Consider the following 13,253-nt stretch of genomic DNA (forward strand, 5'->3'; position numbering starts at 1 on the left):
TCATTATCTCGTATAGTGACACCCCAGGGTGGTGAAATGTTGGCAGAGTCCCGACTCTCCTAACCCAAGTTCATCATTAGAATGACATATCAATCGTGCTATCTCCGCCACAAATATCGCGGCTCCGAGTTGATGAGAAGGGAAAAAAAGTTCTTCCATCGGTGAACGCAAGATGTTATCTTTTAAACTTGAGAATTATTTTGGGCAGAGAAAAAGAAATTCAATACGGTGCTTCGGGGATCGCTGACCCCAGCGTTCAGACGTCGGGTTTTCTTGGCAAGATGATCCAGAATGTTTTCCCCTGTGAGCTCTGATAGGTTTCTAGTGACGTTTCACTCTTAAGAACAAACAAACAAACTCCAATGTTTGTTTGGCTTTTAGGCTGACCATGTTGTTTGTCATCACGCTAAACGACCAAGCGAACTGTGTGTGTGTGCATGCGCAGAACTGTAGATTTCGCAGTTGTGATGTTTGAATTAGCTGTTATCATTGTGCGTTGTCTGAAATCTGTTTTTTCTATCCATGCATAAATAAACAGATATTATACTGTGTTGGTATCACTTTCATGAGGATTCGAATCCCCCCCCCCCCTTTACCGAAGTGCTATCTTTTATTCGAATAAATGCAGAAAAAGAATATAACCGGATATTTTCAGTTCTCTCTATTTTAATGACTTCAGAGGATCGGAAGAAGCGCGGATGTAGCCCGACTTAAAAACTCTGCCAGTTTTACAGTTAAAAAAAAGCCATCATAAAAAAACTTCGCATCTTAGGTGGTATTTCAACGCTGGTTTTTGTAACCGCAGGTCCTTTTTACTAATGCTTTCTCTCTGTAGGATGCAGTTTAGAGACTAGTGCCTCTGGTGGGCGTGTCTTCACGGTACAGTGACCAACATCACCGGAAGTTGTACGTATCACTTGATACGAGTTGTCTGCTGTAAGCAGTGTTTAAAATATGAAACTAATTTCATATTTTATGAAATTAGTTTCATAAAATCAACCCAACAGCAGGCTTTAAACTGCATTGAGCCAAGCCATTAAAAAAAATTATTTGAAGCATTTGCTTATCTAGTTTTATAAATTTTGTCTAGATCATGCGTGCTGTATGAATTATCACAACCATCGTCATCAGATTTCCATATCAACAGCTGTTTATTAATATCTCGCAACCCACGTGAGTCAGAAATATCCCAATTGTTTTGTGGTTCATTGTCAGCTCTTATGCTCTAAGCCTAATGAAATCGTAGCGACAAAACATAAATGAACGCACGTGCATCTTATTAATTTCGATCTTCTTCTCTATCTGGAATGTAAGATTTTTTAATAAGCTCTGTCTGATCGAAATGTTAATGGCCTTCTGGTTTTTTCCCTTTAAAATTTCCTTCAGCAGAATTATAATGCCGTTTATAGAGGGACCATACAACGAAAGCTTTTCCAGACAAAGGAAGAAAAATCCATCTTGGATACGCTAATGTAATTGTGATATTGCTTAAGATAATTCAAAGCACAATAAGATTTGAAATTCTCAATCGACTATTTTTTTCTTAAAATTTATTCAAGTTTCCGGAAAATGATTTAGTGTATTAAATCTTTTCAGAGCGGTCTCATTAGCAATGAATATTAAAAAATTTGGATTTCCTTTTATCAATAATTGTTGGGAAGTTAATATTGCATAGGACATATAATATTAACTGCCCAATAAAGTTTTAAAATCCAAAGATAAATTAGCAACTTAATTCCTATGTAAAGTTTTTTAAAATATTTTTTGAAATGTTAAAATGGTGCATTTCTAATAATAAATATTCCACATTGCACTTTAAATATGTTTTCTGTATTTCTCTCCTTGCTTCCACAAAATGCTACCCCCTCCTTTTAAGGATGAGACCCTAAAAGAAGCTTAGGGCCATCCTTAAATACGGAACTGCTAAATGTGACAAATTTTAGTGTTTGTGACTCATAGACAACCGCTGATCTAACATTAAGAAATCGGAACTATTTTTTGACTGGAATGGGGGCGAGGGTGGTTCGCCGAGGACCTCGTAGCGTTGAGTATTTTGATGCTGTGAGCCGCGATCCAAGTCCAAACCGCAACGTTGTTTGAAAAATTCAAAAAGTGATTTGGAAGGAGAGATCTGGAGGAGGACATTATATATCGTGCATTTAACTCCGTTTTGTGTTACAAACTTACGCGTGTTGTGTGAGAATTAAAAATTATAAATGAAGGTTTCCTAGAAGACACGATTTCTGGAATCGAACTCTGCCGCTTATAATGGCATTTGTACAGATCTCAATTTCAGAGGCACTTCCATTTGTAATATTCTGGATGCCTCGTGGGATCACGAGTTCAGCAATATTATCTTCTTGGTCTGTAGGTCTCATGGGATCAGCATCACAAATTAATTGTTGCGAATCGTTGGAATCCTGAATAACACCACGTTTATTCGGTATGAATCGTTTGATTCGGGTGATGAACAATGATACACTCATACACTCATTTACCAATTGTGACACGTGCGTCGATGAGTTTTGCAACAATACGATTAAATGAGGGAACTCAAAAGTGCCTTATTTATAATGCATTTCATCACCACCCATTGCAAACGTTAAATGTAAGAATTGTGTTTATTTTCTTAAGTTATAAATCCGTTGACAAGTTCTCTGGTCATCACCCACTTCTTGATAAAGTTCCGTTATTACTATTCGAAGAATCCCCATTTTGTCGGTATTTTCGGTCTGTGTAATACAGTTACATTATCAGCATTATAAGTAACCATTATTATGGGAGCCAAAGTAATTTATTTAAATACCTTACTGGTTATTCTGCGTGGTGCAGCATACCTGAATGACTCATTCAAGGTCGAATGCCGAGAAGTGACCTCGGCTATTTAGTAGAGTAATCCGGATTTGTACTGCAGGAATTTCGCCCATGTTAATGGGTTGAAGAGGCGACACGTTGCCGGCTTCTCCACCAACGGACAATCATTCGGTGGTATGAGATAAATTACAGTAAAGCCTAGTCATTTATGATTTGTATTCTATTTATCATTTTAGCTTGTAGAAACATATTTAAAAAAAACGTTATTAGAACCACATGATCTAGAACAGTTTCTTAAATTTTATAAGACTGCGAAAACCAAACCTTACATAATTATTTTTTTCACGGAACCCCTATGAACATTTTCGTAAAATAATTGACGGAATCATAACAATGACGTCGTGTGTATTCATCAAACCCATTAAAAGTGAATCTGCTGGTTGATGACAGTCCGCTTATTGTGTGGAGTGTCAATGATCAGCACATGTCAGGTGTAACGTACTGATCAGGAGATAAGTTTGTGTGACACGTGATGATCAAGGGATAACAGTTACGTGTGTGTGTGTAACTGTTATTCCTGAAATAATGAAGCCAAAACGAGCAAATAATTTCTTAATAAATAAATTTTACTTTCTCATAATAAAATATCTTACACCCCTCATATGATACATGAAAAAAAGCGCGCAAAACAAATCTTATTTACAGAAATCCTGAAGCATTTCTCACAGGCAATACGACACAAACAGTGCAAGTCTATAACCATATTAGGAAAAGTGTGTGCGCTCACTCGACGGTATTTACAGCATCGTACAATAATTCAAGGGACTATCACCAATCATTGTGTGTTGAAGCATCTTTCTCGCTGTGGATTCTTTAAATCGGACTTCAATTTCGACTTTTCTCCTTTCCCTTTTAAAGAGGGATAAACTTCATGCAAACATTAAGAAAAAAAAAAATTCTCTAAGAAGTTCTGTGCTGCTGCCAAGATGGGATTGCTAAGGAATGTTTGAAAGTCGAACTCCCACAATCTGCTGACTCTCCTTAACTCTTTAAAGTAGCCTTAATACATTCCACGCCTCTTAATCTTATCATACACCAATCATGTTTTCTTCTACAGGATTTTAGTAAGCAAATTTATTTGCCACATTTGGTTCTAGTTATAATTAATAGCACCGACTATCAGCATACGGCATTTTGAACACTTATTCAAAGTATACGTTATTTTATACTAAGTAAAATTATATTTACAATACATCTGTTTAGCTGTTTGTTCAGTAGAATAACTAACGAATCCGTTTTGGTAAATCTAACAATATTACAACACTGGTAAGCCTTTGAAATAAAATTCAGCTATTTTTTTGTCAACTAACAGAACTAATATGCAACACGAAAAAAATTGATATTATCTCAAAAAAAAAAAAAAAAGACTATGTATCTCAATTTCTTAAAAATAACTGTGCAATGATAAAGATTTTGAAGAATAAAAAATGTTTTATATTTTGGCATTTTGGAAGGAACAAATTGAATTAATTTGTGCATTCGTTATTTGCTAGCTCCATGGAAGAATTGGTGTCATGAGCGAAGGTCTTGTAATATGAAGTCCATTTTTTTTTTAAATAGGACTAAGTAAGGCACTGCTGATGTAAAGAGCAATTGGAATGATGTTAGAAGGAATCAGAAAATGAGTTGGCAGAGAGTTCTTTGTACATGTTTTCTGTAAGGATGAGGGAAAAGGTTTTCTGTATTTAAATAAGAACAAATTTCGGACTCTTTGGAAAAACGAAACCTTGACTGCACCTCATTTCCCTTTTTGACCTCTGTGTAGATTCAGTCACGCTAAGGTTTTCGTATATGACCAATGATGGCCCATTAAAAAAAGCAAGGAAAAAATCAAACTAATGGAGATTTGAAAAGATAGCTCATCCATCAAATATCAATACTGGATTGAGACCTGTTGGCACCTTAGTTCTCTCGCTATAAATGTGGGTTCCGCCCTCTATTTACCAATGACATAAATACTTCGTGTTTAAATTTGCAATCACACTTTAAGGGTTTTAAGCGTGATTTACAACCCTCTGTAGTCGCTACTGTTTCAGGAACTTCTTGATATCATCGCAGCTCTCGACAAATAAATGTCTCTTATTCTGTGTCGATGTATTCTACAATCATGTATTCTGTACTGTGTTTATTTCCATCTAGATATTCAAAATCGACAAAGATTCTCAGAATTTAATTAAATATTAACCAAATAAAGCGAAAAGATTCATTTACGTACAGCGTGGGCTTTGCGAAATTGTCCGTGAATATTAGGCTTAGTAATATTGTTTCAGCAACAATCAAAGAACTTCTGTTGTAGCTGGAACACTATTTTAAGCTCGTAAATCCAGTATGAGAGTCCAAAATTACAACTGTTAGATGCAATTTGTAAATAATATTCTTACTGGCCTACCTCGTGGAGTCGAAGAATTTTTAAGGTTATATTTAGCGTGTCACAGTACTAGGCCTAATATTTGCACGACAAATCGTAAAGAATCATTTGTAAATATCATGTTGTTTTCTTTCAATCTCTTCAAGAAGTGCTAGACTATCTCTCATTTCCATTTATTCTGCGTCAAAAGAAAGAAGCGGTAATATATGTATTGTACTATTGGAGAACAAATGAAAAAAATGTCGGATAAATCGGAATGGCACCAAATAGCGGGACCGAAGCCCATTTCCCCACTTCCCTAAGCTCGCAATTACGGAAGAAACTACCTTTTTTAAAAAAAAAAAAAAAAAATTCGGCTAATTACAAACTACGGACAAACCGTATGGAAAGAGCACGATACTGTGGCTCCCTCTAGAGAATATTTGACGAAGTAGAAGGCACATCAGTTTGATCTGCAGAATTCGAATCCCGTATGCGAGTGGCTGGGACAACTAACTGAAGGAAGATGGAAATTAAAACGCTCTCGAAGTAACGGAGAATTTCTCTGAGCGCATTTCTGTATAAAATTGAATAAAATGCAGTGGAAATGACAAAGGAAGACACGGATGTTATTTGTCAGAAAATTTGGCTGAGGATCACCGGCAATATCAAGAATAAGATACTTTGGGAAGGACCAAAATGCTAATAACAATGCCACCTGGCGGATTTTTTCAAGTCAACACTTACTCGATCTCTATTACAAAAGAGAATCCTTAGCTATATTTCAAGAAGAGGGGGATAGATTTGTAAAGATAAACTACCCCAAACTTTGCTGTTAAATATGGAGAAATTGTAATATTTCAAAGGCGAGAATCTATATATACAGTATAGTTCGAACATGATGCGAAATGGCGGCCTAATGCGCTGAAATCTTCAACAGCTGAAGAGCCTTAGTCTTGCTATGAATCATTGGAATCTAGCTTCGCGTATGAAATCATTTCTCATTGATCCGCACGTGTGTGGAACTTGATTGTTGTTTAATTGTAGTAAAAGTAATTTTAATCTCGCGCAGAATTGTTGTGGCAAATCATTGTTGAAATCCAAAACAGCGACACTGGCTTTGTCTAAAAGACTGGGGGAGGGTTATATTCATAGTATTTGAGGAAAGAAAAATCGGTAGAACATGAATAGCATAAGCTCGGCTGAAACATTGTTGCGTATGTGAACCACAACCATTCGTGTTGGGGGGTGAATAATTGCTCATATATACAAAGTTCGTGACTATTGTTGAAATAATTGAAGTCAACTTTGTGATATTAGGGTACTGACTATTCTCTGGCTGTAATGAAACGGTAAAAAAGAAAAGAAAATCTGAGAAATTAAATGCCTCATTATTATCATGGGGGTTCAAGAGCCAATAATTTCTCGTAGTTAGCAGCGAAGAAGGTCCTATTTAACTAGGATTTTCTTAGCTGTTTCAGACATCTCCGCTTTAAGCCGGAGAGGAAATGTATAGTCGAAATTCGCCGGTAAGAAGAAACGGACTAAAAAAAAAAAAAAAAATCACCCTCCCCTTTTTTTTTTTAGAATAGAATTTTGTAGGCTGGCCAAATTACTCGAGGCTTGAAGACCTACACACAAGTGTTCTCAGGCTTCAAGTACTGTCATTATTGGACATCACACATCTTCGCCGTTCTCGCCCCACCAGAGAGCAGTTCTTGGCTATCCTTGAACCCAGGGTATCCTCCCAAGCATAACGCACTATTCAATCTCCAGGCCTTCACATAAGAACGATAATTATAATGATTAAAGTCCTTCTAGTATCCTTAAGGCATTTTGGAAAGCTATACACAATCAGACGAGAGTCGCCGACTTCTGGGGATCCCATCTAGTCCACGGAAACACCGTCGCCGAGAACACGCCGTTTCCCCCTCCGCCGCTCTCCGCCTTGTCGTAAATGAACTGCCTCTCTGTGACCTCCGTGTAACAGCTGTCTTGTGAGAGAGTCAGACTTAAGTTGCTGTAGATGCCGTGTTGGTTCTTCGCTGGAAGGCTTTTCTTTTCGGGGTACATGCGGTGGTCGCTAAGCAACAGGTGTGCTTTGAACTGTCTCTGACGACGCAACTCCAACAGCTGACGCTGGCGTTTGCCGTCCTGTTTTAGCATGCGTGCAGCCAGTAGGATGAGCATGATCAGTATAAAACCACCAGCAATTGGAACTGCAATAACGGCAGCCTTGAACCACAGGTCTTGCTGCAGCGCCGCCTCGTGGCTGGAACCATAATACTGGCGATCGTCGTTGTAACCATACACGCCTAGGGAAAAAAAAAAAAAAAAAAAAGAAAAGAAAAAAAAATCAGTGTTGTTCTATGCTGGGTTAATTAATAACATAATTAGTAAGAATAAATGTTCAAATCGTTGACTTTTTTTTTTATTTACCTGATAAATGCGTATGGTTGGATTTGGTATGCACCTGAATGTTAATGTCCATCGTATTCACATAGTTACACATATCGTCGCTACAACACAGCACAGTGGGAAAACGTCCAGAAGCTATATTGGAATTATCATGGTTACACAGCTCCCTCTGGTGGCGATGAAGAATTTCTACACACCCATGTCTCGAATGGGATAGGTCGCTACTAAAACTGAATTGCTCCGTGAAACACAGATTAAGAGAAGATTTGCACATGTAGCCAGTGGCGACACATACTGGAAGATTGCAGTAACACCTGATTTCCGCTGGAAAATAAAATTAGAAAAATAAATAAACAGAAATTATTTAGTTTCTAAAACACTATCGAAATGTAAATACGTGAAATTAATAAATATTTTAAATGTAAACGGAATATTAAATTAAGAACTCAGAAACAAAAAAAAAAAAAATCTGTTTTTCTCCCCCATTCAGTATTTCTTCTTCTTTCTCTTGCTCTTGATCGACGTCAAATCTATTCATAGTAAACATTGTATTACAACGGTTTGAATACATCTTCGATTTCAGTCTACCGATTAGATAAAACGAAATTGAAGTGAGTTTTATCATATGTTTATAAATTGTGACCTTTGTCCTTCTAAGTTTAGGTAACAAACGGAAAGTAACTCGTTCGTTTGCTATCAGGATATTCGTTTTTTTACGCTACTACATCAATAAATCAATAAAGTGGAGATCCACTTCCGCTTTATAATTGGGATGCATTCCTGAAAATCGGAACATAAAATAAAACATGATTTCCCTTTAAAATTAATGGTACGAACGAATAAGCACCAAATACAAAATGAACCACGTTTATTTTGTAGCTTGCACCAGAACTAGGACAAAAAAATCCACACAGGATGTTTTTCACATCAAAGTTCTTAAGTTCTTAAAAGAACTGGGCGATGGACCGAGTCCTTGACTCTTTATCCCGTCATCTGAATGAAGAATATCTGTGTGGATGAGGTGTTATTGAGCTAAAAGCTCTAGTCATGGCTGGGTATCGGCAATAGCCGAGCCTCAGTTAAAACTTCATTGGCTACAGCATTGCCATTCGTTACCCTGGAAGTCCTGAAAAGGACTTTTTTCACATCAAAGAAATCATAGTCTTTTATATATTTAAATTTATATTAAAAAATAAAAGATGTATGATATTAATTATAATTAATTTCCTTATAAATTAGTTATAACAGAAAAATTTTAAATATTTTACCTGATATATAATTACTTTAATATTCTATACGTAATACACAGTTTCAGTGCTTAATGACACATTGAAATTGGATTCTCTATTTACATCGAGTCATCTCCTGATTATATAATACAGCAATATAATTCTTGTCAGTCTGTAAGCGCCCTCTAACAGCATGAACCACAATTTGAACGATGATGTGATAAATGTAGCATTTAGACCACATCGAGTTTGTTTTATAGCGCCGATGAGTGGCGCGGTGGCTCAGCGAAAATGGACGATTTTGTTACGGTGGATAAAGCGTTTGGGGATATTCTATGTAGTACTTCAGCACTGCTGATGGATTAGGATTCTATCGGTTTGGTTGCTATAGAGACTCGGGAATTACAAGAATTGTGATCTTGATATGATGCGACAATATCAACTATGTGCTATTTGCTCTTCTTTACTTCTAGATATAGTTCTTTCTCCTGGATATAGTCTGGTAGAAATTTGAATAAATAAGGCAGATGAAAGTGACAACAGTAATCCTTTTAATTGGGGTGTGCTTCATTTTAACGTTCTAAGGGTCAGCAACCACATCATTTTTGATCTACAATAGGAGGATGACACACAGACGTGCTCCGTTACATGAATTATGTATTTTAGATTATTTTCCCCTAATGGAAAGGGGGAGCCAGTCTGCACGCTTCACACAATAATGCTAAGAGGAATGCTACGTAAAGAGAACTGCAGTTCATTGCAGACATTCAAGACCGTGAGACTCCACTCACTTCACAGTATAGTCGCTAGATGGAGCCATCACACATTCATAAAAATAGTCGAAGGCTAGTCCGAAGAATTACAGAATGCAATGCTAGAATTTTAGACTGTCGGAAATTGCGTAACGAATGTAATAAGCAAACGTAAAAACCAAATATTAGTTAAATATAACAGTTTTACAGTATACATTAAATATTATAATATAAAATAACTAGATGTTGGACTGGATATCGCGCTGAAATATCTTTACTAATTTTTGAATATGTAAGCAAAACGTACTGTTGTCATAGAAATACGAATACAACGCCATATCCATGTTTTTTAGTGTATTTTTATCATCTTAACAACAAAAATTACTAAATTCTAAAATAAATTACGTTTCGACTGTTATCCACGATATGCAATATCATTATGAGACGATAACCCTTCACCGGCTATGAAACCGGCCAACTCATCATTTGACCGAAAAGATTTGATTCACGTCCTACCGGGGTTTTTACAACCAAAGGGGTCGTCTGTACCAACTAAGCTATGGAAGTTCCAACAGAATTTTAAAGGACGTTAATTATTTGCAGGTACAATATTTGTTTCTATTTATTGTTTATGAAATATGGACTCTTTAATTTATATTCCCATTTTTATTTGGTAACAGAATACAAAAAGTTTCGACTAAAAACATCAAACCAATAAATAGCATACTGTTGACCACGCTACCTTTTCCTTCAATCTGGGTTCAAATCATTTTAAAAAATTTAAAAAAATTGTTGTTCAGCGTATTTTTAGATCCTCCCTGTCACATCGTCATCCCCCCCCACCAAAAAAAAAAGTTCCATAATTTATGAAGCGACCCCAAACCCCGATGCTTAAGAAAATGAAGATTGATCACATGATGAGGAGGATCTTACGATCGCATTCCTCCTCAGAAAGAGGACCGCGAGTTCCTCCTCTTCCTTATCAAGCAAACGAGCTTCTAAAATGGAAGTCTTTGTATCACGACGCTACTCGTCAACATTTCCGCTCCACACGAAGTGCAGTTCAGGTTGAGGCACGCGCATAACGTATTCCGTACACCTTCGGCAAACAAGTTCTTAGGCGGCCCAATTGTTTAGTCAGGGAGTGTCACTCGTTTGAAGCACGAGTCTTGTTGCGGAGTGCTGTTACGGCCTGTTTATCATTAGCCGGCTAGTTTGCAGAAACTAACCCAGTAACCTTAGGAACTGACGGTAAGAGGCACGGGAATTTTTCCCTTCGTACCCCGTCACTAGCACGTGGAACAATGCGATGTTTGGAAGCATGAAATTTACATTAGCTTGCACTTCCTGTCTTTGAATGGAGCACTTCACTCGATGAGAAAGTTTTGCACGCATTTTCATTGTTACGTTGAAATGCGAGTTTACAGCCCATCAAAGTTTCTCATTTTTAACTCCAACAGTTGGCAAGTTGCCAAACATATAATTCACCTCGAAATGCGGCTAAATGCAATCATTTCATATTTCGCAGATAACTGAATTTATCATTTGATATATTTTTTTTAATTTGGTATCTTAACGTGGAAAAGTTATAACCCTATGATCCATTAGTATTGTGGTTGGACTAAGATATTCTTATTATGTTTTAAATTTTAATTTATTTTTTATATAATTTAGAAACTCCATCTATCGACCAAACATGGAACTATTTCAAGTCACTTCAAATCTTTGATGGTCTCATAACGAGCGATGAAATTCATCACTAACCTAAAAACAAGCACAAACATCCACGCCGATGATGGGGGGGGGGGGGTTAATAAGGCCGACTGATAAATGCTATTGTATCAGGCCGTTTTTTGATTCGAGTTGTTGCACGCAATATACATGAAACAATGTTTAGTTTCCTGCATCACGTGCATGTAGGTGCCATTTGATGGCAGATTACCGCATTCGAATAATACTTTCCCCCTTTTTTATCACACGAAATCTGCGGTGCACGCAGTTTTAGATTGTGTGGGAGTTCAGGGTCGATGACATTAGTATGATAACCACGAACTGGTCACGAAGACAGCCAGTAACGCTACTGGTTTGCCAAGGTGATTGTCTAACCGAACTTCTTTCTCATTTTCGGATTATCTGTAATAAGAAATTCACGAATGCGATAGCACTAATTTAAATTTATGGGCTTGGAAATTTAGGTACCTGTGGTAGGTGTAGGAAGAGATCAGTGGCGACATCTAGAGGAAATAAATGTCAGCACACTAGTTCTTACTGCAATGAACGTAAAAACAGTAACGATAAGTATGAGGGTGGGGATTCACATTAAAGAGACATTAACGCTATAAAATAGACGAGGAAAGATATTTTGAATGCGTAGTTTATGAACTAACACGTTTTTGCTTATTGAGCTTATATAATGAGGCTTGGGATTTAAAATCCATGATCACCGCACAATAATTGAAGAGCTAATTAGAAAAGCGATTGTCTGAAGCCTTGGAATTTTTCCGTCATTAATATGGAACCACTGACCAGAAGATAGGCAATCAAGAAAGCAAAACGACAATAATAATATACAATCGTCTGTGTGGCTGGCCGAATGGAAAAGCCTCAACATTCAATAATCGACTGCGAATTTGAATCACATTGTGGTGAAGATGTTTGGGAATGTCTTGACGTGGGAGATAAATTTCATCGACTGGTGCGAGACTATCACCTGACTTGTTGGAGGTCTGAAGCGGTTTGAAATAGTTCCACGTTTGATCTCTAAAGTAGGACGATTAATTTAAGTCCTAAGGCTGTTCGTAAGTCATGTTCTTAAACAGCCCTTGTTATTTTAAACGTTTTATTGATGCTCGTATGTTATGGAACATTCAGTTTTCCTTTCATTGGCACTTTCCAAACAGAATTTACACACGCGCTGAATACTTAGACCCCTCAACTTATCAGGACGCGAATTCTTGAAGGTGTTAAAATCATTCTACACAGGAATGATCGCGACCTGCTGGTCTATCGAGACATGAATTCATTTTATTGATGCTCATCTGAGACCCGTTGAATGAGCAAGTCGGTTAAGCACCGGCGAGATCACCATCATCTTCCGGAACCATTCCTAAACAGGCTGTGACCATCTTCTGCTGACAGTGACCATCAGCAGATGCATCAACTGCGGGCCAGAAGGGATGCAGCTGGCCCTCCGCAGCAATGTTCAAGCGAGCTGCGGAATTCAGAGGTTGATGCTTCGCTATCAGAGAATTTAACGGATGTCCGAAACGGATTGCCACGTGCTACGATGGGGCACGTTCATGCTAGTGACACTATTCCCTGTGATCGCAGAACAAGTGAAAACGGGATTCATCAAACAAGGTAACCTTTTTCTACTCCTCAAATCTGAGAAGTAGAAAAAGTGTTAGCATTTCAGCTTGTTTTTTGAAAAAAAAAAAAAAAAAAAACACTTAACAGAAAAGAGGATTAATTGTCTTATCTTTGAAGAGCGTCAGTTGCATCCAAGACATACAAAAAAGCGAATTTTCTTATATCGAATAAGCCACCATTCGAACGCATAGTTTTACTTTTAAAGTTTCTCTTAATGCGGTACTTAATGCTTTCTTTATCAGTTTCCCTTTGAAATATAAATTC

The 13,253-nt window shown here is 37.2% G+C and overlaps 1 protein-coding gene across 1 annotated transcript in view; it reads right to left on the reverse strand.

The window, feature by feature from the left end:
* Nucleotides 1–3,422: 3,422 nt before the first annotated feature.
* The window catches only part of LOC150105419 (BMP and activin membrane-bound inhibitor homolog), a 42,595-nt gene continuing 32,764 nt past the window's right edge, over nucleotides 3,423–13,253 (reverse strand). Inside the window, exons 2-3 of the mRNA XM_090394795.1 lie at nucleotides 7,661–7,963; nucleotides 3,423–7,536 (exon numbers count right to left, since the gene is read on the reverse strand). Of these exons, the coding sequence (XP_090250921.1) occupies nucleotides 7,076–7,536; nucleotides 7,661–7,963 (764 nt within the window). The 3' untranslated portion in view covers nucleotides 3,423–7,075. The remainder of the gene's footprint in view (nucleotides 7,537–7,660; nucleotides 7,964–13,253) is intronic.

Source organism: Typopeltis vanoorti, chromosome 6 (assembly GCF_054136105.1).
Source record: "Typopeltis vanoorti isolate ZY-2024b chromosome 6, IOZ_Tvanoo_1.0, whole genome shotgun sequence".
Classification (NCBI taxonomy): Eukaryota; Metazoa; Arthropoda; class Arachnida; order Uropygi; family Thelyphonidae; genus Typopeltis; species Typopeltis vanoorti.